Source organism: Haliotis cracherodii, unplaced genomic scaffold (genome assembly GCF_022045235.1).
Source record: "Haliotis cracherodii isolate W230 unplaced genomic scaffold, xgHalCrac1.p SCAF_5, whole genome shotgun sequence".
In the NCBI taxonomy this organism is placed as follows: domain Eukaryota; kingdom Metazoa; phylum Mollusca; class Gastropoda; order Lepetellida; family Haliotidae; genus Haliotis; species Haliotis cracherodii.
The window spans coordinates 123,875-150,283 of NW_027266308.1; the positions used below are offsets into that span (position 1 = coordinate 123,875).

The 26,409-nt window shown below is 41.1% G+C and overlaps 1 protein-coding gene and 2 pseudogenes across 1 annotated transcript; all 3 read left to right on the plus strand.

Annotated features, from left to right (window-relative positions):
- The first annotated feature begins 1,078 nt into the window (after positions 1–1,078).
- On the plus strand, positions 1,079–5,029 carry LOC139442202 (tryptophanase-like; annotated as a pseudogene).
- Positions 5,030–10,866: 5,837 nt separating this feature from the next.
- Positions 10,867–18,639, plus strand: LOC139444092 (tryptophanase-like). The gene is made up of 2 exons (XM_071224999.1): positions 10,867–10,946; positions 17,278–18,639. Exon 2 carries the CDS (start codon positions 17,278–17,280, stop codon positions 18,637–18,639), a length of 1,362 nt encoding a protein of 453 aa, XP_071081100.1. The 5' UTR covers positions 10,867–10,946.
- A 4,976-nt stretch (positions 18,640–23,615) lies between these two features.
- LOC139442488 (tryptophanase-like) lies at positions 23,616–24,946 on the plus strand (annotated as a pseudogene).
- Positions 24,947–26,409: the final 1,463 nt, after the last annotated feature.

Sequence of the window (26,409 nt, forward strand, 5' to 3'; positions counted from 1 at the left end):
AGAAGGCGGTTCAGTTCAGCAAAATGTTGCCATTCATTGCACCCTTCCACTTCCAAATGTCATTCATCTATGCCATTTACAAGAGGTTTAAGGGTTCCGGGATTTCTGATGTATTAGTGGCAGCAGGTGTATTTGCAGAAGGGTCTGTAGATCAAGCACTCCAAGGAAAACATTTCAAGCGTGGTGTTCGATGTCTGTACCTCTTCTATGAAACAATGGTCCATATGTTGCTAAAAAAAACCACCTGATGTGTATCAAAAAGAAACACCAACTGATCTCTGCTAGACGCTTGTGTGACGAGGAAATGGCAGAATGCATTATACCAATTCATGTGGTTACTGTATGTGACCATAACTCTGGTTTCTATGGGATTATCAAGAAGAGTATTGTACATCGCACCCAGCATTCTGAATGATAATAATTTGTGGTAGAGAGCTTCCAGTCACACAAGAAGTCATAGAGGACTCGGAACGATTTGTAATTCGTCATGTCTATTGTGATTCCAAAAGTGCAAGTTTGGGAGAAGTCAGGGCATCCAAATGGAAAGCACAATAGAAAAAAACACCATCAGACTTGCACCTGATTCAGACAGTCTCCGCCATCACTTGGAACAGGCAAACTACTTGGCATACTTGCACCCCTTTCCAATAGGTCATGGTTGGCACTGTGATGCCGGCCTTTTACCTGCCTGATCGTCACACTCAGCCTGCTTTACCTTCAACAATTACCTTACCTGCAATCTCACCAGCAGACGATAATGACAGTGATCTATCTATTTGATGACGGCAGTGATGAGAGCTCATGCAATGACTCATGTAGTGAATAAGTGTAAGAAGTTTCCAAAGCATCTTTTTACTTGCGTTCTGTAGTTCCTAGTACAGTATTACTCCTCATAAAATTGTAAGTATTTCAAACATCCAAATGATTTCATATATGGTGACCATTTTGAATAGAGATTAATATTAATAAAATTAACCAATCCAATAGTTTTATCATGTTAAAATTAGTTTGATAAGACACCTCATTTGTTCTTGTAGCCCATCTAGTATTTGAGATATGATATGTTCTGTTTTTCAAGATGGCAGCCGGCGGCCATCTTGGAATCCAAGGTCAGAATTGCTTCTAATGTAAAAAATAACCATTCCAATGGATTTATCATGTTCAAATTAGTGGAATTAGACAACTTATATGTGTCTGTGGCTGATATTCTTCCAGAGATATACTATTTCATGCTATTAAAAATGGCATCGACGGCCATTTTGAATTTTGCGTTCTGGCAGAGTTAGCCGTCATTTTCCAGAGGGTCATGGGGGCTAATTTTTTAGCTGAACATGTCAGTTAAACAAATCCATCATAAAAAAAAGGTAGGAACAAAGTGGTCACGGATTCCAGGGATATGACTCTACTATAATTTGGAAGAAAGTTCGAAGGTGGCCTCGGACGGGCTAGGAGAAATCTTGGATACCTACTACGATAATTCCACGGTAAGTGTACCATTCTCGGAGTTCAGTATTAGGGAATTACAAGGTCTTAACAAGGCAATGCAAACAATGCGGGGAGAACTAATCAATAATGTAGCCAAGCTATCCGAACTCGACAAGCATATAGCTTATGAGAAAACAAAACTTGAACAGGCGGGTGATGAGTTCAGTAGACGTCGCGTTGCAGAAAGATTGTGTAACTTAGAAGACGAAAGATCGGCCTGCGTCGAAGCGGCTTCCAGTAATAGAAAGGCTCTTCGTTCACAAATCAGTCGAATTCGAGAAACTATCGATCAAGTCCTCAACGATGACACTACACTGGCCAATAAAATTAAAACATTGTTCAGAGAACAGAGTATAACCATTGCCAGTATTTTAACCGCATTGGGATTTATTATATCGACTTTGACTTTCGTTTTAACTGGTGGTACAGTATAAAAGAGGGGATAAAAAAGCATTTAAAAGCATTAGGTTCAGCACTGGGAAAGCTCGCTGGGAAAGCCACGTCTATAATAGGGAGTATTGTTTCCCGGCTCTTGAATTTATTAGCTAAGACCACCACTTGGCTTAATCAAAACTTGTGGGCACTGATCGTAGCAATTGGAGGGCTGTTGTACGTATCCGCTAAGAACTATTTAACCAAATCATGAGTAAACCAGCCGCGGCTCCACCTGCTATAAGCGCTGTTTTTTCATCGATATGTTGTTGATTTTTAGCTACAATATGCAGTGGCACTTGTGGTTGTGCTTTAGTAGGAGTGTCAGTAGATATTTGTGGCTTGACTATTCCCGTTTCGCCTGTGTTTGTTTGCGTTATTAATTCGGTGTTAATATCTGAATTTATACCTGTTTTTTGTTGATCGGTAGCAATAACAATTTTATTATTATAACCTATCACTTGACCGATCTTAAGTTCCATATTACTCGGAGACATGTATAGTCCCACCGCATAAACGTAGTCTACTTTGGATTGAGCGTACTGTAATACAAACAATACAAACAATGCCTTTCCCATAACTTTGTGCTGCTATGTTACATTTCTCAAGGCAGCTACTGGGCGAAACGGTAAATGCAAAATGCGCCTATTGAATTGTCCATCCAATTATTTTTTTTTATCTTTACAGTCTTATTTTGACTGAAGCATTATTACAGCGTATTATATGTCAACTTCAACAATACCTACATACATTGGTGAATTATTAGCATAAACGGATAGAGATACAAATAACAACGATCAAGAAGGGACTTATTACAGCGTTTACAAACAATAATGACGTCGCCCTTGTCTGTCGGCGATCGAGTCAGCATTAACCATCGGGAATCTGGAGAAACTACTGGGATAACGGTTATCATTATCAAAAGAATTGTCTAATATTCTGCTATCTCAATCAGTCTTTATTCATGGTACGAATGAGGTCAAAATCCTATAGTACACTGTCTAGGGCGTGTTACAAGTTCAATCATTTTCTTCGTTTCATAGCATGAATGAACATTGATAAATTTCTCAAACTTTCTGTACAATCAATAATTTACCAAATTCGTTTCGGTTGTGGAAGAAGTTGTTATTTAGATGTTTTGTTCATAAATCATTATACACTGGACATACACATCTTTTGATATTCATCTTCAATACAATCAGTTTTACAAATCCTACAAAGTCTATGTTCTCATGCAAAACCTTCATATCTGCCTGTGTAAAAAAAAATAGATCATGAGAGCCGCAACAAAATCGAGAAAGAGTTGTTGTAAACTTATGGAAACTTACACTTAATAGATAAGGTTCTAGTATAAAAGTCGTCTGAGATACGGTGTAGTTATTTGCTTTTCTATAACTGGAGTAGAAACCATGCCATTTTTGGATGTACATATCTTTTAAGGTCTGAGTCAAACGGGAGAAGAAATGCTGTGGCATAACTATAAGTTGATGAAACCAAATATAACCATATCCACATTCCATATGTTTTTAACTTTTGATGCCCAATTTTGTTTCCCATGGCTGTCGGAGAGAAGCATCAGATAACATTTTCTAGGGTGTCTTGAAGATGGCATATTTCATAACTTGACCCAGTATTAAATAACCTTTAAAATTACTATAGATATACATGGGAAAACTTCCGCATTCACAATATATCCTTGCATTATCTGTGATGGATTTTACACCCAAGAACTATTTACATGCATTTAAATGTATTTTTTAAACAACATCCAAATGTTCTAGGCCCCAATTTTTTTTATCCATACAATAGAATCGGGCTTATGTTTGTATCAAATATTTTTAAGTAAACATCATATGTAATATTGTCCAGGACTCCAATGCCTACAAAATATTTCTTGCCTTGCAATGACATGTTATATGCATTCCTTGTCCAACTTAAACTACTTGTAAAAAACATGTCTAAGCATTTATAAAATGGAACAACTTCTACGGGCTTACATCTGTAAAGCCATTCTTCTTTTCTGAATATGTTACCACCATTTTTAAAAACTACAACTTTGGTTTTTATCCATATTTACAGTAAGTTCTGACCCGTCACAAATACTCTCTAATACATGTATTTGCTTTTGCAAGCCAGATATGTTGCTCGAGAACATAACTATATATATCGTCAGCGAAAAGAAGCAGAAATAATTTAATTGTTTTGGGATGTAGCTGTATTACATCAGTGCAAGTATTTTGGATTAGATATGCTAATTCCTTCTATGCGAACATTGACTGTGGGAGGCTCAAGGAGGAACTAGAGACGATTGGGTCAGAAGGTGCAATCGTTGTGTTGGTCGTTGCAAGCACAAGCCAAGCAGGACAGCCAGTCTCAATGTCCACTATCCAAGACCTGTCAAACATTTGTCACAGCTTTGATATCCCCTTGATCATGGACGGATGTCGGTTCGCAGAGAATGCCTACTTCATCAAGACACGCGACAAGGAATATAGCCTCATGTCCTGTAAAGACATCGCCCTGAAGATGTTCTCCTACTTCGACCATGTCTATGTCTCAGCCAAGAAAGACGGGTTGTGTAACACAAACCAGCAGTGTGTTTACGACAAAGCATCCGCCAGGATGTTGTATACAGAAGGGTTCAAGACGTCTGGAGGACTAACGGGTAGGGATATGGAGGCCATGACAATTGGCCTATTGGAGAACATTGATGATAAGTTTCTTCAGTATCGAGTTGACAGCACGTACATGTTCGGAGACATCCTGAAGAAGGCTGGCGTTCATGTCATAGGATGTGGACTATACATTAATGGAGCAAAATGCTTTCCACATATTCCCACTTGCCAGTCCAGCCTTTGCTCTTCATTGCGCTTTGTATATTGAAGGGGGCATCCCTTGTACTCAGTTCAATGATACTTTGAAAGCAATGAGAGAGAGAATCCAGATACCAAGGCGTGTCTACACTCTTAGCCACATGCTTCATGTTGGGGACATATTTAAGAGGATCATGGAAAGACGTGACTCTATCTCTGGCATGCGTGTGATAGATTTAACTTCTTCTGATTATACTGCAATCCTGGAGCCTGTTAAAGTGAAGATATTTGATGAGTAAAACTTTGTTTGGACCTGTATTCTAGCGCCTTCAGTCACTGCGAAGACGCTCAACTTAAATGCTTGGAACTGGTAAGACACCTCGCATGTTTTCTTATTAGCTATTATTCGGAAAAAAAGATTGTGTTGCTATTCTTCTTAGTTGTTTTAACGGCGCACTCAGCAATATCCCAGCTATATGATGACGGTATGTAAATAATCGAGTCTTGACCAGACAATCCAGTGAATGATATCATGACCATCGATCTACGAACTCCCGCTACGCGCGCTGACCAGGACGGTCCAACCCTAAACTAGTATGCGCGATACAAGCGGTGCACGTTACTATCAAATCTATAAACGGTTAACCAGTTTAGCTTTCACCTCTATCAGCAACGATCACGTTGGTGTATGAACAGTATACATATTTTCACCTGAACAATGTTCTACCTATTGTCATGTCTGGAAATACATGTTCGGTGCTTCAGTGATTCAGGGATGACCACGACTGCTTATATTGTATAGTTAATCACTAGATTGTCGTTCGAAGTGGTTCGTGGAGATCAACTTGATCGTTCATCCCATGTCGCTTTGTTGACGTTTTGCAGTCGGTACTGAAAGTGTTGACCTTGATATTTGAAGAATACACGTTTAAAGATTAGGTAGATTTTCATAGTATACGAACCCATATCTAAGTTGTAGTACCGCCGATCAGGCTATGTCATAGGCACACATTTCCGAACAGCGGTAAGGCGATACGGTACGCGAAATGTAAACGTCTCATGCAACGGAAATTTTGTCAGTAAATGTTGTGAATTTTGACAACAACACGTGTAAGTGTTTATCAGGTATATAACTGAGAGAAGTAAGAAATTTTTCACGAAATTGTAAAAGAAACAGGCACAAACAAATTATGTCATCAACAAGATGTCATAATGCAATTTTGAAAAATATAAGACATGAAAATCACTGAAATCTATTTTGTTATTTCAATGTTAATTGGTGCACGGTGTGTCAAAACATTTTGCTGTTTGATCCTACCATGATTATACTTCATTATGATAAATACAAGCTATATATATGATACTGATGTTTTCATTTTTAAAAATAGAAAATGATAGTTTTCGCTTGTATACTTTTGTATCGAATGTATGATTTAATTTGATTGTCTGAATATGAACTGGCTCTTTATCCTATGAATAGTATTTTTGATATATAAGTGTTTTAATACTTGCTTTTGAATATGACTAATGTGTGTGTGTGTGCGCGCGCATGTGTATGTGTGTGTGTACCGGATCGCTTTAGTACTTGCTTTTCAATAGGATCAATATGTGTGTTTGTTAGTGTAAGTGTGTGAGTGTGTGTGTGTGTTCTGCAGGTCATCTTTTTTTCTAACCACCGATCATACCATTCATATTTCATGATCCCATACTTGTTTTGGAGAGTGTATAGCTTATACATAGATCATGTAAATAAAAAATGACAACAACAGAGAATAATTTCATACTTTGAAGTTTACACTGTTTCTTTCATGCTGATTAGCTGAAGGGGCAGTCACGTGATCTGATATTTGGAGTTCACACACCTGTCAATGGACAAAAAAAGTTCACACGATGTGAACAATTTTTTGTGAAATTGATCGTGTGAACTTTTGCCGGAACTACTTTCCGGGGTTTCCCCGAATTCTTGATCGGTGTTTATGAACAACTCGTTTTTCTATTTTCTTTTTAATACCTGCATTTATCAGCAATTTAAACTGAGGGCCAAAAGAAACGTTACCAACATTAACTGATTTGCAACTTTGAAACAAAAATACCAACCTGTTCAAAAACAGTAAAGAACACATCTCACGAATACAGCACGTGCCTTGCGAATTTTGGGAGATATTGGTGTTTTTCAGCAATTTTTTAAAACATTCTTTCCCAAAATTATCCTGCAATTTCCGGGTATAAATTACGCACGGATCTGTTCCCTATCATTGGTTGCGATGTTTTTGCACCAACGAACATGCCAAGACTGACCGCTGTCCAGAGGGAGAGAGCCACAGAGACACAGAGAGCAGTTGCCATTAACATGAACTGCTCCAAGATGACAATCTCCAGACTGGTCGCACGTCTCCGACAGACTGGCAGAACCGCAGACAGACCACGGAGTGGCAGACCAAAGGTCACGACCCCGCAGGATGATGGCTTTTTACGGGTACTTCATCTGAGGAACAGATTTCTTACTGTGACGTCATCAGCTGCTAACAGCTTAGGACATCCGGTCAGCAGACAAACAGTGACCAGACGACTACGACATTATGGTCCCCGGGCTTATCGCCCTTTCAAGGGAATGACCTTGACCCGTCAACATCGACGTGCCAGATTGACATGGTGCAGGCAAACTCAGCGATAGCAACAAAGGGAATGGCGGCGAGTTCTGTTCAGTGACAAGAGCAGGTTCCAATTCTTCAAACCTGATGGGCGGGCGCGAGTTTATCGACGATGTGGTGAACGTACGGCTGGCTTCTTGTTGTGTCCAGGAGGTTGAACCTTACGGGGACGGAAGTGTGATGGTCTCGGGCGGCATTTGCGGGGACGAGAAGAAGGAACTTCTCATCATCGAAGGCAATCTGACAGCACAACGCTACATGACAATATCTTACGGCCAGTGGTTCTTCCTTTCATCCAGCGTCAACAATCCACGGTGTTCCAACAAGTTAACGCCACACCCCATAAAGCCCGTATTACTAGAGACTTCCTCAACGCCAACAACGTGACTGTTTTGCTGTGGCCAGCTCGATCACCAGATCGGTCACCCACAGAACATATCGGACCAGCTGGGGCGTCGTCTTCGGAAACGTCAACATCCTCCCTTCGCGAGACAAGCGTTGATCGTTGCCCTCCGTGAGGAATGGAATCGGATACCTGCGGTCGATGTGAGGACGCTTGTCTACTCAGTTCGACGCCGCATTCGAAATGCATTGCCGCTCATGGAGGTCATATCCCGTATTAAACGGTCTGTGCCGTCGTCACCTTAAAGTTGTAACCAATGTTGTTGATCGAATACTGGACGAATGACCCCCTGTCAAGAAATGTCCCTCTGGGAGGTCAAGGACTTTTTTGTTGAATTAGTAAATTCGCATATTACTGTTCTGAATGATGATTTTCTACAATACAATTGTTATTGCTGCTTCAAATTGTGTTAGTCATATTTTATCCTAGAAATATCTCTAGTCTAGAACTGGTATGCGATTATCCAAACACAAGCAACACATTCATAAATCGGTGATATTCCCAATTTGCTAGTGCTGTGAGAGGGTTCAAGCGTTGGGGTGTTTTCAAAAACCGCGCTTGAAGGTTGACCTCGCCTCGGTGCATCAAGGTCATGTTTATATTTTCGTTCACCTTCCCGAAACCTATTTTTAAGATCTGATTTATCCCAAATATTGTTTGTAAATTATATTGATATATTTCTAGATTATGTTATACATATATATTCAAAGAACTATTTTTCTTTGCGTAACTGAGTATGAGTGGGGAAACGTATGTGAGCGAGAGCCGGCAAATACCGACAATATAACATTGTTGCAATGTTCTTCGGCAAAACCAGAGGACTTCAAATTTAAGCACACATTGTTACGATATTAACCCTTTACGATAAAGCCCTTTCTGGACCAGCTCTTTCAAAAGCCCTTTCGGTCCGTGAAGATCCGGTGTAGAATAGGTCTGCAGCAATCCATGACTAACGGGATCGGGTGGTCAGACTCGCTGACTAGGTTGATGCATGTCATCGATCCCAATTGCGTGGATCGATGCTCATGTTGTCAATCTCTGGATTGTCTGATCCAGACTCGATTGCTTACAGACAGCCGTCATATAGCTGTAGTATTGCTGAGTGCGGCGCATTGTCGCGCTTTGATAAAATATAAGAGATTATTCAAAGCGCGACGATGCGACAAATGGGCAAAATGTCGCGTTGTCGTATTCTTGCATTATCGTGCTTTGGTTAATTTTGACACTTTTGCTTAGTTTTCGAAGGGCGACAATGCGACAATGCGACAATGCATGGCACACGCGTGTGCAATATGTAACCCACGCGTGAATTACGTTCCAGGCAGTAGTGTAGGTAGAGCTCATGGCATCCCGAAAGACCACCAGGTCCGAGGTTTGCAATCTAATCTAAATGTTACAGCAGTCCCGTCTTGAGCCTCAATTTTGTAATTGATATCTTTTCCCGTAAAAAAACAAGCCTCCTACAAAGAGTAAAGACAATTTGCTAGCAGATGACATATTCACTCTATAGACTCTGTCAACTGGAGTTTTTAATCAGAGGTTTCTACTTTTATTAATTTTCCATGTTACGAAATATATTCACAGGATATTAATGCTTTTCACCTAGATAATAAGGGTTCATGATGAGGATCATCTTTTTAAAAATTGTCCCAACTGTATGCATACCTGACAGGGACGACATGGGCAACATTATGATACGATCATACATTTTTTCTCAGGAGGAATACCATTATTCATTCTTTTGTTTCTATTTCTTCTGACTTTTTGGATGGCATAAATGCACATACATTCACAAGATGCAACATTCTACAAGCGTTTAAAGTTCTATAAAATATTAATGCATACACAAGCCTTATTGGTACAAATGTACTCTTATTATTTTCCACTGAAAAATTCATTAGTTTTAGAGGCGCCAGAATTCCAATATGTTCATACCTTTCTTGACAAATCTCCAGTGGTGTTACTTGGAAGTTGTATGAAGATAAATAGTTAGTAAAAGGCATTCCAAGTGAGTTCCAAGAAAATAACAAACGAAACACATGATTTAGCCATGACTGAACATAAAAATGCAATAGCCAAGGTATAATCCAAAAGTAATCGTCCACCGCAACAGTTACAGTAGTATACTGCTACAGCAGACGATAGGTTTGAGCCAATCATTTTACTGATAGAGGGCACGTGACTAAAATCTTAACAACTTCCGGGGCTGTGAAGGGTTACTTTCCCTAATTAAAACTAAAAAAAACAATACATATTTGAGATTTAAGTTCTGATCTATTTAAGCTCATATGTCTGTTCAGTGTGATAACACTGACAAACTATGTCCAGACAGTCTAAGACAGAAAGAACCAAATGTCAAACACCAAAACCTGTAAACAATCAGTTTAGACCCCTGACATACAAATTAGACCATCAATGACATATCAGTCAACACAAATTTAAACAAACGGTGTGGAGCTGCCCTAAAGTAACATATATGTCACTGGAATGTGATGCTATCAGTAAGGTGCCAGATTTATTTATGTTTCTGGCCGCTCTGTGTGGGACTTCTTTCCGAGGGGGAAACTGGGGACTGTCTTTTATCCAATTAAAAACATGTTTACAGTTGTAGCTCCACCTATTTTAGGTTGGATATAGTAAGCTTAGTGATCAGTGATTGTAGGAAACATAGGAATTGGCCCCATTTTGTGAATGACTTCTACCCTGCGAGAGAATATTTTGAGGTTACCTGACTTCAATAAACATGTTCTCACGGCCTCTACAATCCATGGATGGGTTATATTTAGGTATTATTTTGATAAATGGACATATGTGGAAATGGGAAATATATGAAAACATTACATGTTCATATAGGATTTGTAATAAAAGGTTTTATATGAGGTAGGTGTAGAGCCAAGGATTTTTTACTTCCTGTGACAGGGGTTGTGACGTCACTATGGGGACCTTTAGCATTGAATCTATTTATAACCTGTCTATGAGCGGTAGCAAAGGCTGAGCTCGCACACTGATAGTGAGGGAGAGGTTGGCTGTATCAATTTCAGAGCGAGACGAGGGCGCTTCTCGGCCTTCTACGACCTGATTTGCATCGTATCAACTTGATCTGTCTTGATCTATCCTATCTAAAAGCACCAACTACCAGCCAGCTCTCAACACTGGACATTCGTGAGTACATTGACATTTATTAAGGAACCTGTTTTTTTGCAGCTGCCACATGTTTGTAATTTCCCATTAATAGACAGCTCTACAAAACAAATTTATGATGGAGTGCACGGCAACTCGACTGTTAACTCAGGGTTATAATGGGCTATTCCCGATGAGGAAGATCGGGTTAAATATTTATGGATTAATACAATTTATGTATTGCTGTGTATACATAAGAAAACATGGTACAATCTTGTAAAAAAAACATCAAAATATATAAGTTGAAATACATACATTGCACATGAAGAAAAAGAGGAGTCTGGCTTCGTGATGTCGCCAGGTGTTCCCGAGATGGCAGACATATGGAGGCTAGTCCATGGCTTCTGCCAATGTGTGTAGGACTCACTTATAGATCCTCCTTAAATAGCACGGAGAGTCCAAGATTTTGAGTTTGAGTGACAGAAGCAGCTCTTGACGTGGTGCATTATACTGTCCTTGCCCCAGCAATACTGACAACGCTTACCTTCATTTTTACACATTTATAAAAAAAATGAAATAAGGTTAAACATGTAAACCGTGAGAAGATAATCCAAGCAGAGGCAGACTTGAAGGAGATCAAAAGTGATGGTTAGAAACAGGTTGTTAAGCATGGGAATAAACATTATATGTGTTGACAAACTTTGGATGACAAATGCACATAGACTGTGATGGCATTTCACCTCTCTGAGTAGAACGCTATAAAGCTGTTCCCTTACAGATGTGGATCTTGTCCTCTAAAGCACCAACCTCACAGTCTGATAAGTGACTGTCTAACTAGTAGGTGACGGACTGATTGGTGTTCAACTAGTGGGTGTCTGGCTGATGGGTGTCTAGCTAGTGGGTGTCTGACTGATAGGCGTGTTACTAGTTGGTGTCTGACTGATTGGTGTCTAACTAGTGGGAGTCTGACTGGTGGGTGACTAACAAGTGGGTGTCTAACTGATGGGTGTCTAACTAGTGGTTATCTGACTAGTGGGTGTCTAACTCGTGGGTGTCTGACTGATGCGTGACCAACAAGTGGATGTCCAACTTGAGGGTGTTTGACTGATGGGTCACTAACTAGTGGGTGTCTGACTAATTTGTGTCTAACTAGTGGGTGTTTGACTGGTGGGTGACTAACTAGTGGTTGTCTAACTGATGGGTGACTAACTATTGGGTGTCTCACTGATGGTTGTCTGACTAGTGGGTGTCCGACTGATGGGTGTCTAACTTGTGGGTGTCTAATAAATGGATGTCTGACAGATGGGTGTCTAACAAGTTGGTGTTTCACTGAGGGGTGTCTAACAAGTGGGTGTCTAACAAGTGGGTGTCTGACTGATCGATGACTAACAAGGTGATGTCTAACTTGTGGGTGTCTGGCTAGTGGGTTGTCTGACTGATGGGAGTCTCAATAGTGGGTCTCTGACTGATGGTCGTCTCACTAGTGGTTGTCTGAGTAGTTGGTGTCTCACTGATGGGTGTCTAACAAGTGGTTGTCTGACTAGTAAGTGTCTAACTAGTGTGTGTCTGACTGATAGGTGTCTGAGTAGTGGGTTTCTGACTGATGGGTGTCTCATAAGTTGGTGTCTCACTGATTGGTGTCTCATGAATGGATGTCTGACTAATGGGTGTCTGAGTAGTGGGTGTCTCACTGATGGGTGTCTCACTGATGGGTTTCTAAATAGTGTGTGTCTGACTTATGGGTGACTAGCTAGTGTGTGTCTGACTGATGGGTGTCTAACAAGTGGCTGTCTGACTAGTGGGTGTCTGACTGATGGTTGTCTAACTAGTGGGTGTCTAATAAATGGCTGTCTGAGAGATGGGTTTCTAACAAGTGGATGTCTGACTGAGGGGTGTCTGACCAGTGGTTGTCTGACTATTGGATGTCTAACTAGTGTGTGTCTGACTAGCTGGTGTCTGACTACTGGGTGTCTGACTCATGGTGACTAACTTGTTGGTGTCTGACTCATTGGTGTCTGAGTAGTGGGTGTCTCACTGATGGGTGTCTAACTAGTGGTTTTCTGACTACTGGGTGTCAGACTGATGGGTGTCTAACGAGTGTGTGTCTGACTGATGGTTGTCTGACTAGTGGATGTCTAACTTGTGGGTGTCTGACTGATGGGTTTCTCACGAGTTGGTGACTAACTAGTGGGTGTCTGAATGGCGGAAGTAGTGGGTGTCTAACTAATGGGTGTCTGACTAATGGGTGTCCATCATTTTAGTGTCTGACTGATGGGTGTCCAGCAAGTTGGTGTTTCACTGATGGGTGTCTAACAAGTGGCTGTCTGACTAGTGCTTGTCTGACTGATGGGAGTCTCACTAGTGGATGTCTGACTGATGGGTTTCTAACTAGTGGGTGTCTGACTGATGGGTGTCTAACTAGTGGATGTCTGACTGATGGGTTTCTAACTAGTGGGTGTCTGACTTATGGGTGTCTAGGTAGTGGGTGTCTAACTGATGGGTGTCTAACTAGTGAGTGTCTCACTGATGGGTTTCTAAGAAGTGGGTGTCTGAGTAATGGGTGTCTAAGTAGTGGGTGTCTAACTAGTGGTTGTCTGACTGATGGATGTCAAACTAGTGGGTGTCTAACTAGTAAGTGTCTCACTGAGGGGTGTCTAACAAGTGGGTGTCTGACTGATGGGTGTCTGATTTATTTGTGTCTAACAAGTGGGTGTCTAAGAAGTGGGTGTCTGACGAATGAGTGTCTAACTAGTGGGTGTCTGACTGATGGGTGATTTACCAGTTGGTGTCTTGCTTATGGGTGTCTTACTATTGGGTGTCTGACGAATGTGTGTCTAACTATTGGGTGTCTGACTGATGGGTGATTTACCAGTTGGTGTCTTACTGATGGGTGTCTAACTATTGTGTGTCTGACGAATGTGTGTCTAACTATTGGGTGTCTGACTGATGGGTGATTAACCAGTTGGTGTCTGACTGATGGGTGTCTTACTATAGGGTGTCTGACGAATGTGTGTCTAAGTATTGGGTGTCTGACTGATGGGTGTCTAACAAGTGGGTGTCTGACTGATGGGTGATTTACCAGTTGGTGTCTTACTGATGGGTGTCTAAGTATTGGGTGTCTGACAAATGAGTGTCTAACTACATGTATTCGGGGTCTGACTGATGGGTGATTAACCAGTTGGTGTCTTACTGATGGGTGTCTAAGTATTGGGTGTCTGACGAATTAGTGTCTAACTATTGGGTGTCTGACTGGTGGGTGATTAACCAGTTGGTGTCTTACTGATGGGTGTCTTAGTAGTGGGTGTCTTACTAGCGGGTGTCTTACTAGTGGGTGTCTGACTGATGGGTCTCAAACTAGTGGATGTCTGACTAGTTAGTGTCTAACTAGTGGGTGTCTGACTAGTGGGCGTCTGACTTATGGTTGTCTATCTAGTTGGTGTCGCCTGGTTGGTTTCTAAATAGTATGTGTCTGCCTGATGGGTGTGTAAGTAGTGGGTATATCTGACTAGAGGGTGTCTAACTAGTGGTTGTCTGATTGACGGGTGTCTTAATAATTGGTGTCAGACAGATGAGTGTCAAAGAAATGGGTGTCCGACTTGTGGGTGTCTAACTCGTGGGTCTATTACTTGAGGGTGTCTAACTAGTTTGTGTTCTGCACGAACGAATTTACTGGGTGAACCTTCACTTTTCAATTTTGGAAATCTCATCTTAACGCTGTGGCCGTCCGGTTGACAATCAGTGATTTCAACATAATGCTACACGCTCAACTATCTGGAACACATGTTATGCGAGAAAACAAATATCTTTAATATATGTTGCATATGAACACCTATTACTGTATATAATACAATTCAAAACGGAAACTCTCACAATCATATGTGACACATTGTTACATGGTGACAATCATAACCATCTGTTACACAATCTTAACGGTGACAATCATAACAATCTGTTACACAATGTTACATGATGAAACTCATGACCATCTGTGACACAATGTTTCACGTGGACACTCACAACCATCTGTGATACAATGTTATACATTGACGCTATCAACCATCAGTGATATAATGTTACATTGGAACACTCACAGCCATCTGAATGCAATGTTACATGGGGACACTCACAGCCATCTGAATGCAATGTTACACGGGGACACTCACAACCATATGTGTGACAATGTTACACGGGGACACTTACAAACATCTGTGACACGATGTTATACGGGGACACTTTCATCCATCTGTGACACAATGTTACACGGGGACACTCACATCCATATGTGACACAATGTTACACGGGGACACTCACATCCATATGTGACACAATGTTACACGGGGACACTAAAAACCATATGTGACACAATGACATACATATACACTCACAGACATCTGTAACACAATGTAACAAGGGGACACTCACAACTATCTGTAACACAATGTTACACGGGGACACTTACAACCATGTGTGACACAATGTTATACACAGGGCACTCCACAACCACTTGAGAACCAATGTTATGTGGGGACACTCACAACAATCTGGTCTCTCTGATGTTGGAGTTATTTAATTACCTTGCGTTCTTCCTTAACGATCATTGACACAATAGGTTTAATTAAAGGTCGTGATACTTTGCGTTCTTCCATCAATCTGCGTATGGGTACCAGCTTGAACTCAACCATTCTGTGGCGGTCATCGTCACACTATTTGTAATTAAAGGTCGTGATTTCGCAAGACAAAACTTACATAATATCAGGAGAGGTATGTGCTTGTCTCCTTTTGAGTCAGACTATTATTGTAATGTGACCAATATTATCACTTCTATTTCAAGAGGGAAATAGGATCAATCAACTTAATGTCCTCCACCACGTCACCTCACTCACTTAGATAACAGTTTTAAGAGGTGAGGTTTGAAAACAGTGAACATCTTAATTCAAATTGTTAAATTGAAAAGTAACTATTGAAGACTGACATGAGGTGCAGTCAGATGTAGGGATATTGTGACAGATAGAGTCACAGGGCAGTCAGATGTAGGGATATTGTGACAAACAGAATGTCGGGCAGTCAGATGTAGGGATATTGTGACAGATAGAGTCACGGGGCAGTCAGATGTGGGGATATTGTGACTGACAGAATGTCGGGCAGTCAGATGTAGGGATATTGTGACTGACAGAGTCACGGGGCAGTCAGATGTAAGGATATTCTGACTTCTATCGAAGTCCTGTAAAGTGACAGAGGGAATGGGACAGGCTACTGAAGTGTAAATATACAGGGAAGGATTTTGCTTGTTATTTAGACTTACACTTTAGACTGTTCTTAAATGCAAATAAACAATGAGAGCCGAACACATTGTGTGTCTTTTTCCACGTTTTTCATGATATAAAAGTATTCACACACACACACACGGGATCATGACATTTAAATGAACTCAACCATTCTGTGGCGGTCATCGACACACTATGTGTAATTAACGGTCGTGATTTCGCAAGACAGAACTCATGGAAACAATAACTGTCAGGCGATGTATGTGCTTGTCACCTTTTGAGTCAGACTAGTATTGTATTATTGTAATTGTTTCAAGAGGGAAACAGGATAAATCAACTTTTTGTCCTCCACCACGTGACCTCACTCACACAGATTACACTTTTACGAGGTGAGATTTGTAAACAGTGAACATCTTAATTCACATTGTTAAATTGAAAAGAAACTATTGAAAAATGATAAGAGGGGCAGTCAGATGTAAGGATATTGTGACGAAAAGAATGTCAGGGCAGTCAGATGTAGGGACACTGTGACTGACAGGATGTCGAGGCAGTCAGATGTAGGGATATTGTGACGAACAGAATGTCGGGGCAGTCACATGTAGCGACACTGTTACTGACAGAATGTCGGGGCAGTCAGATGTAGGGACACTGTGACTAACAGAATGTCGGGGCAGTAACATGTAGGGACACTATGACTGACAGAATGTCGAGGCAGTCAGATGTAGGGATATTGTGACGAACAGAATGTCGGGGCAGTCACATGTAGGGACACTGTTACTGACAGAATGTCGGGGCAGTCAGATGTAGGGACACTGTGACTAACAGAATGTCGGGGCAGTCACATGTAGGGACACTATGACTGACAGAATGTCGAGGCAGTCAGATGTAGGGATACTTGCTTGTTATTTTAACTGTTCTTTTTGCAAATAAACAATGACGCCTTAACACAGAGTGTGTCATTTTCCACGTTTTTCATGATATAAAAATATTCATACACTCACATGATCATGACATTCAAATGTTTATTATGATATGTTATATTTTTGTTTTCAATGAGACATATGACAGTATTGACTGTATGGATAAAGCAATGTGTTTCTGAATTACAGATGTCATTCATGGAACCATTCCGCATTAAGATGGTGGAACCCCTCACATTCCTGACAAGGGAAGAACGGATAAAAATACTGGAAGATAGCGGTTCGAATCCATTCAAACTTGATGGTCGTCACGTGACTTTTGATTTTGCAACTGATTCAGGTACCGGGGCCATGAGTCAACATCAGTGGGCAGCGATGATGCAAGCAGATGAGGGCTACTTCTCATCACGCAGCTTCAAGAAGTTAGAGGACTGCGTAAAATCTCTGACGGGATTTCAATACATGCTACCTGCTCACCAAGGAAGGGCTGTAGAACATCTCTTATTTTCCATTCTGTCTAAGCCCGGAATGACCATTTTCAGTAACACTTTATTCCCCACAACACGTGGAAATGCTGATATTAATGGTTTACAGGTTGTTGATCTTCCATGCGTTGGAAGTCCAGAAAGTTTCTTCAATGCGAACATTGACTGTGTGAGGCTCAAGGAGGAACTGGAGACGATGGGACCAGAAGGTGCAATCGTTGTGTTGGTCGTTGCAAGCACAAGCCAAGCAGGGCAGCCAGTCTCAATGTCCAATATCCAAGACCTGTCACAGATTTGTCACAGCTTTGATATCCCCTTGATCATGGACGGATGTCGGTTCGCAGAGAATGCCTACTTCATCAAGACACGCGACAAGGAATATAGCCTCATGTCCTGTAAAGACATTGCCCTGAAGATGTTCTCCTACTTCGACCATGTTTATGTCTCAGCCAAGAAAGACGGGTTGTGTAACACAGGGGCGTTTCTGGCCACAAACCAGCAGGATGTTTACGACAAAGCATCCGCCAGGATGTTGTATACAGAAGGGTTCAAGACGTCTGGAGGACTGACGGGTAGGGATATGGAGGCCATGACAGTTGGCCTATTGGAGAACATTGATGATAAGTTTCTTCAGTATCGAGTTGACAGCACGTACATGTTCGGAGACATTCTGAAGAAGGCTGGCGTTCATGTCATCGACCCCATAGGATGTGGACTATACATCAATGGAGCAAAATGCCTTCCACATATTCCCACTTGCCAGTATCCAGCCTTTGCTCTTCATTGCGCTTTGTATATTGAAGGTGGCATCCGTTGTGTTCAGATCGACGATGTTTTGAAACTTGATGAGAGCAATGAGAGAGAGAATCCGAAACCGCAACACATTCTTCGGATCCAGATACCAAGGCGTGTCTACACTCTTAGCCACATGCTTCATGTTGGGGAGATATTTATGAGGATCATGGAAAGACGTGAATCTATCTCTGGCATGCGTGTGATAGATTTAACTTCTTCTGATTTTACTGCAATCCTGGAACCTGTTAAAGGGAAGATATTCGATGATTAAAACTTGGATTGGACCGTATTCTGGGGCCTTCAGTCACTGGGAAGACGTTGAACTTGAATGCTTGAAGCTATTATTCGGAAAAAGATTGTGAAGCTATTTCTTCTTCTTAGTTTGTTGTTTAACGTCGCAATCAGCAATATTCCAGATATGTGACGGCGGCCTGTAAATTATCCAGTCTGTACCAGACAATCCAGTGATTGATATCATGAGCATGAGGGAGGTGACAAATGTTTTCATGAAATTGTAATAGAAACAGGCACAGGCAAATTATGTCATCAACTAGATATCATAATACAATTTTCTAAATAAAATAAAGCGACAGAACCCTTTCCATATCCAATAGAAATCTCTGCATAAATCAGAGTCGATTGTATGATACCGACTATATCATAAGCATGTGTTTCTGAATCACTATCAAATAGTGATGATACCAGGTGTTGGTGAAAAGTTGAGCGTATCCTTCCCCAACGGTGGCACTCATCACAAAGTCGACTGTTCACCTGAAAAAATATGGGAACATACAGTACAAATCAAAACAAGGAAATTGTAAACACCAAAGGCTGGAGCTGCTTGAATATTGCTCGACATGAAGGGAAAGTTGGCTATTGGAAAGTTGACTATTGGAAAGTTGAAGTCATCCTTCTTGTCATACATTCTTGTGGAGAGCGTTTTGTCACTCTGAATCTTTATGCATAGATCTAGATATGAAACAGCGGTCTCACCGGTCTCCTTTATTTCTAGTTCAGGTGGGTAAACCAGCGGAAAGAAATTGGCTATTTGATTGTTATTGAATGATATCAGAAAATCGATTTTCCTGAAGCTTAAGTTAAACTTCTTGGCCAAATTACCTTGTTTTGACTTGGCCAATCCGAACAGAAATTCCGATTCATATGCATAAAGAAATAGATCCGCAAGAAGGTGAACACAATTGGTGCCCATAGGGATGCCTACTTCTTGCCTTGTCTTACCCCCAAATTCTACGTAGATGTTATCGATGAGGAAGTACAGCATTTCACATCTTGTTTTCTCAGTAAATTTCAGATTGCAGTTGCTTTCATTTTTCACAAATTGTCCTGAACCTCTGAATATAGATACGTAACTGTATATGTGTTCACCACGTTTTGTATCAAAAGCCCCATGGATCAAGTAATGAAGTTTTTCCTTAAGTTTGTCATTTGGCATAGTGGTGTACAAAATTGAAAAATCAAATGTTATTACAGAATGGAACTTGGTTCTTTTCTGAGATTGCAAAAAGTCAAACATCCACATGGTATTAATTCCACTTGTCTCAAATACTTTATCTGAATATAAAGAAAGTCCTTCCTTGATTGTATTAAGGATTATGGTTAGTCTTTGAGACAGGGATTTGGTGGTACATTATTGAACCAAGCAATATCTCTCTCTTCGTATGGAGCTTTGGAAATCAGTACAAAAGTGGAATGGACATGTCTTCAGATTTTAGAGTCAAGAACAAAAGAAAATCACTGAAATCTATTTTGTTATTTAAGGGTTAATTGGTGCATGGTGTATCAAAAGATGTGGATGAATGGTGGCTGTCTGTTGTCAGATACTACCATGATTATATTTCAATATGATAAATAAAAGATATATATATATATATTATCATATTGGTATATTTTAAATTTTAAAAAAATGAAAATTACATATTTGACAGCCGCAGAAGACCCTATGAAAACTTAAGGGCAAAAGAAACGACACCCAAAAAATAATGATAGTCAGTTGTCAACAAATTTGCTAAACAGCATTTGGCATGTTGCAAATGGGAGCGACGCAGGAGCACGTTGCCAGGATCAAGGGCTGCTTCAAGTACACCATCGCCAGACTCGCAACTACCTAGTGGGTGTCTGACTGATGGGTGTCCAAGTAGTGGGTGTTTAACGAATGGGAGTCTAACTAGTGGGTGTGTGACTGATGGGAGTCTAACTAGTGGCTGTGTGACTGATGGGTGTCCAACTAGTGGGTGTCTAACGAATGGGAGTCTAACTAGTGGGTGCGTGACTGATGGGAGTCTAACTAGTGGGTGTGGGACTGATGGGAGTCTAACTAGTGGGTGTGTGACTGATGGGTGTCCAACTAGTGGGTGTCTAACGAATGGGTGTCTAACTAGTGGGTGTATGACTGATGGGTGTCTGACTAGTGGGTGACTAACTAGTGGTGTCTGACACATGGGTGTCTAACTAGTAGGTGTCTCACTAATGGATCTCTAACCGATAGGTATAACTTTTGTGAATGTAAACCTACATTTGTAAACCTACTCACAACCATCTGTGAAACAAAGTTGCACAGGGACACTTACAACCATCTGTGACACAATGTTACGTGGGGACACTCACAGCCTTCTGTGACACAATGTTACAAGGGGACGCTCACAACCATCTGTGACACAATGTTACAAGGTAACACTCACAACCATTTGTGTGACAATATTGTACAGGGACACTCACAACAATCTGTGATACAATATTATACATGGACACTCACAACCATCTATGACACAAAGCAACACGAGAACATTAACAACCATCTGTGACACAATGTTACACGGGGACGCTCACAACCATATGTGATACAATGTTATACATGGATGCTCACAACCATCTGTGACACATTGTTACACGGGGACGCTCACAACCATATGTGATACAATGGCACATGTGTACACTCACAACCATGTGTGAGACAATGTTACATATGTACACTCAAATCCATGTATGAGACAATGTTACACGGGGTCACTCACAACATTTCTGACACAAAGTTACACATGAACATTCACAACCAAATGGGACACAATGGCACATGTGTACACTCACAACCATGTGTGAGACAACGTTACTTATGTACACTCAAATCCATGTATGAGACAACGTTACACGCGGATACTCACAACCATGTGTTACACAGTGTTACACGGTGACTCTCACAACCATTTGTGACACAATGCTTCACGGGAACACTCACAACCATTTTTGAAACAAAGTTACACGTGAACATTCACAACCAAATGGGACACAATGGCACATGTGTACACTCACAACCATGTGTGAGACAATGTTACACGGGGAAACTCATAACCATATGTGACACAATGTTACAAGGTAACACTCACAACCATGTGTGAGACAATGTTAAACGGCATACTCACAACCAACCGTGACACAAAGTTACACGGGAACATTCACAACTATCTGTAACACAATGTTATAAGGTAACACTCACAACCATCTGTGACACAATGTTACAAGGTAACACTCACAACCATCTGTGACACAATGTTACAAGGTAACACTCACAACCATCTGTGACACAATGTAACATGGGGACACTCATAACCATCTGTGACACCATGTTACACTGAGACACTTACAACCATCAGCGATACAATGTTATACATGGACACTCACAACCATCTGTCACACAAAGTTACACTGGAATATTCACAAGCATCTGGGACATAATGGCACATGTGTACACTCAAAACCATGTGTAAGACAATGTTACACTGAGACACTTACAACCATCTGTGATACAATATTCTACATGGACACTCACAACCATCTGTCACACAAAGTTACATAGACACATTCACAACCATCTGTAACACAATGTTTCAAGGTAACTCTCAAAAGCATGTGTGAGACAATGTTACACAGGGACACTTACAACCATCTGTGAAACAATGTTACACGGGCACATTCACAACCATCTGTGACACAATGTTACACGGGGACACTAACAACAATCTGTAACACAATGTTATACACGGGGCACTTCACAACCACTTGAGACCCAATGTTATGTGGGGACACTCACAACAATCTGGTCCCTCTGATGCTGGAGTTATTTACCTTGCGTTCTTCCTTCAGTGCATGCATGGATTTCAACATAAAACGTTGTTTTACACACCATACTTGACGGTCATTAACACAATAGTTTTAATTAAAGGTCGTGATACTTTGCGTTCTTCCATCAATGCGTACATGGGTACCAGCTTGAACTCAACCCTGCTGTGGCGGTCATCGTCACACTATTTGTAATTAACGGTCGTGATTTCGCAAGACAGAACTCATGGAAACAATAACTGTCAGGCGAGGTATGTGCTTGTCACCTTTTGAGTCAGACTAGTATTGTAATGTGACCAATATTAACACTTTTATTTCAAGAGGGAAACAGGATAAATCAACTTTTTGTCCTCCACCACGTGACCTCACTCACACAGATTACACTTTTACGAGGTGAGATTTGTAAACAGTGAACATCTTAATTCACATTGTTAAATTGAAAAGAAACTATTGAAAAATGATAAGAGGGGCAGTCAGATGTAAGGATATTGTGACGAAAAGAATGTCAGGGCAGTCAGATGTAGGGACACTGTGACTGACAGGATGTCGAGGCAGTCAGATGTAGGGATATTGTGACGAACAGAATGTCGGGGCAGTCACATGTAGCGACACTGTTACTGACAGAATGTCGGGGCAGTCAGATGTAAGGATATTGTGACGAAAAGAATGTCGGGGCAGTAACATGTAGGGACACTATGACTGACAGAATGTCGAGGAAGTCAGATGTAGGGATATTGTGACGAACAGAATGTCGGGGCAGTCACATGTAGGGACACTGTTACTGACAGAATGTCGGGGCAGTCAGATGTAGGGACACTGTGACTAACAGAATGTCGGGGCAGTCACATGTAGGGACACTATGACTGACAGAATGTCGAGGCAGTCAGATGTAGGGATACTTGCTTGTTATTTTAACTGTTCTTTTCGCAAATAAACAATGACGCCTTAACACAGAGTGTGTCATTTTCCACGTTTTTCATGATGTAAATATATTCATACACTCACATGATCATGACATTCAAATGTTTATTATGATATGTTATATTTTTGTTTTCAATGAGACATATGACAGTATTGACTGTATGGATAAAGCAATGTATTTCTGAATTACAGATGTCATTCATGGAACCATTCCGCATTAAGATGGTGGAACCCCTCACATTCCTGACAAGGGAAGAACGGATAAAAATACTGAAAGACAGCGGTTCGAATCCATTCAAACTTGATAGTCGTCACGTGATTTTTGATTTACCAACTGGTTCAGATACCGGGGCCATGAGTCAACATCAGTGGGCAGCGATGATGCAAGCAGATGAGGGCTACTTCTCATCACGCAGCTTCAAGAAGTTAGAGGACTGCGTGAAATCTCTGACGGGATTACAATACAGGCTTCCTGCTCACCAAGGAAGGGCTGTAGAACGTCTATTATTTTCCATTCTGTCTAAGCCCGGAATGACCATTTTCAGTAGCACTTTATTCTCCACAACATGTGGAAATGCTGATATTAATGGTTTACAGGTTGTAGATCTTCCATGCAATGGAAGTCCAGAAAGAACATTGACTATGGGAGGCTCAAGGAGGAACTGGAAACGATCGGGCCAGAAGGTGCAATCGTTGTGTTGGTCGTTGCCAGTACAGACCAAGCAGGACAGCCAGTCTCAATGGCAAGACCTATCAAACATTTGATATTCCCTTGATCATGGACGGATGTCGGTTCGCAGAGAGTGCCTACTTCATCAAGACACGCGACAAGGAATATAGCCTCATGTCCTGTAAAGACATTGCCCTGAAGATGTTCTCCTACTTCGACCATGTTTATGTCTCAGCCAAGAAAGACGGGTTGTGTAACACAGGGGCGTTTCTGGCCACAAACCAGCAGGATGTTTACGACAAAGCATCCATCAGGATGTTCTAAACAGAAGGGTTCAAGACGTATGGAGGACTGACGGGTGGGGATATGGAGGCCATGACAATTGGCCTGTTGGAGAACATTGATGCCAAGTTTCTTCAGTATCGAGTTGACAGCACGTACATGTTCGGAGACATCCTGAAGAAGGCTGACGTTCATGTCATCGACCCCATAGGATGTGGACTATACATTAATGGAGCAAAATGCTTTCCACATATTCCCACTTGCCAGTATCCAGCCTTTGCTCTTCATTGCGCTTTGTATATTGAAGGTGGCATCCGTTGTGCTCAGATCGATGATATTTTGAAACTTGATGAGAGCAATGAGAGAGAGAATCCGAAACCGCAACACATTCTTCAGATCCAGATACCAAGGCGTGTCTACACTCTTAGCCACATGCTTCATGTTGGGGACATATTTAAGAGGATCATGGAAAGAAGTGAATCTATCTCTGGCATGCGTGTGATAGATTTAACTTATACTTAATTTTACTGCAATCCTGGAACCTGTTAAAGGGAAGATATTCGATGATTAAAACTTGGATTGGACCGTATTCTAGTCCCTTGAGTCACTGGAAAGACGTTCAACCTGAATGCTTGAAACTGACAACATATGTCGGATTTTATCTTATTAGCTATTATTCGGAAAAGATTATGGCGCTATTTCTTCTTCTTACTTTGTTGTTTAACGTCGCACTCAGCAATATTCCTTAAACTGACGGTGCACGTGGTATGCGCGATACTTGCGGTACATGTTATATCATACCTACAGACAGTTAACCAGAGTAGTCTTCACCTCAATTGGCAACAGTATGGACCTATCTCTTGTTGCCTTAACAATGATCTATCTCTTGTCCGGAAATATATGTTTCGTGATTGAATGATACATCAGGGATGACCACGACTGCTTATAGGGTACAGTTTACCACTAGATATCCGTTCAAAGCGAGGAGGTGAGAACAGCTGGTCATTCATTTAAGGCCGCTTTGTTGACGTTTTTGTTCACCTGAAAAAACACGGGAAGATACAGGACAAATCAAAATAGGGAAATTGCACCGGACATCATTTTCTAACTGATGCGTCAAATTTGGGAATGACTACCGCATGTCTACCATAAACCGTTTTGAAAGCTTTACTAAGGCCTTGAATGTTTTAACCTTGATCAAACAACTTCTGAGCAAGAGCCATATGACGCGCTTTGAAATCTTGGTAGAAAGAGCATGCTCGATTGTATCTCAAAAGTTGTGAAGTGTAAACACCAAAGACTGGAGCTGCTTGAATATTGCTCAAAATTAAGGGAAAGTTGACTAATGGAATGTTGACTAGTCGAAAGTTGAAGTCATCCCTCTTGTCATACATTCTTGTTGAGAGTGTTTTGTCACTCTGAATCTTTATGCATAGATCTAGATATGAACACCGGTCTCCTTTATTTCTAGTTCAGGTGGGTAAACCAGTGGAAGGGAATTGGCTTTTTGATTGTTATTGAACGATATCATATCATCGATTTTCCTGAAGCTTAAATTAAACTTCTTTGCCCAATCTTGACTTTGCCAATCCGAACAGAAATTCCGATTCCACCTCTCTATTCCATACTATCAGAATCACGTTAGATGTGTGCATGCGCTGATTCATCAGTTCGTGTGAGTTAATTCATCGGTCAAGAGGTAAATCAGGAGAGAGAAGTTTTATCAATTTCTTCTACGGTTCCAGGACGTGTCATCAAGATTCTTTACGTTCAGTGTGTCTACATCCAAGATGGGACCCGATTGCTAACAACGATTCTTGAGTGGGTCTCTTCAAAAACTTTAGTTTTGACCGATACGGCTGGCTACTGGTTGTGGTCAGCCAAGATGGCAATGCCAGTGCCAGAAGGGGTCAAAGGACCAAGTAGCACTGCTGGTGACAGCGTGGCAAGAGAGACTATTGGCCTATTTCATTTTGTTGAGAATCTCACTGAGATTTCGAACGATGCCTCTAATTCCGACACGACCTCCACTTG

Excerpts from the sequence above, each read along its gene's own strand:
- LOC139444092 (XM_071224999.1), top strand. The coding sequence starts at position 17,278 with ATGTCATTCATGGAACCATTCCGCATTAAGATGGTGGAACCCCTCACA.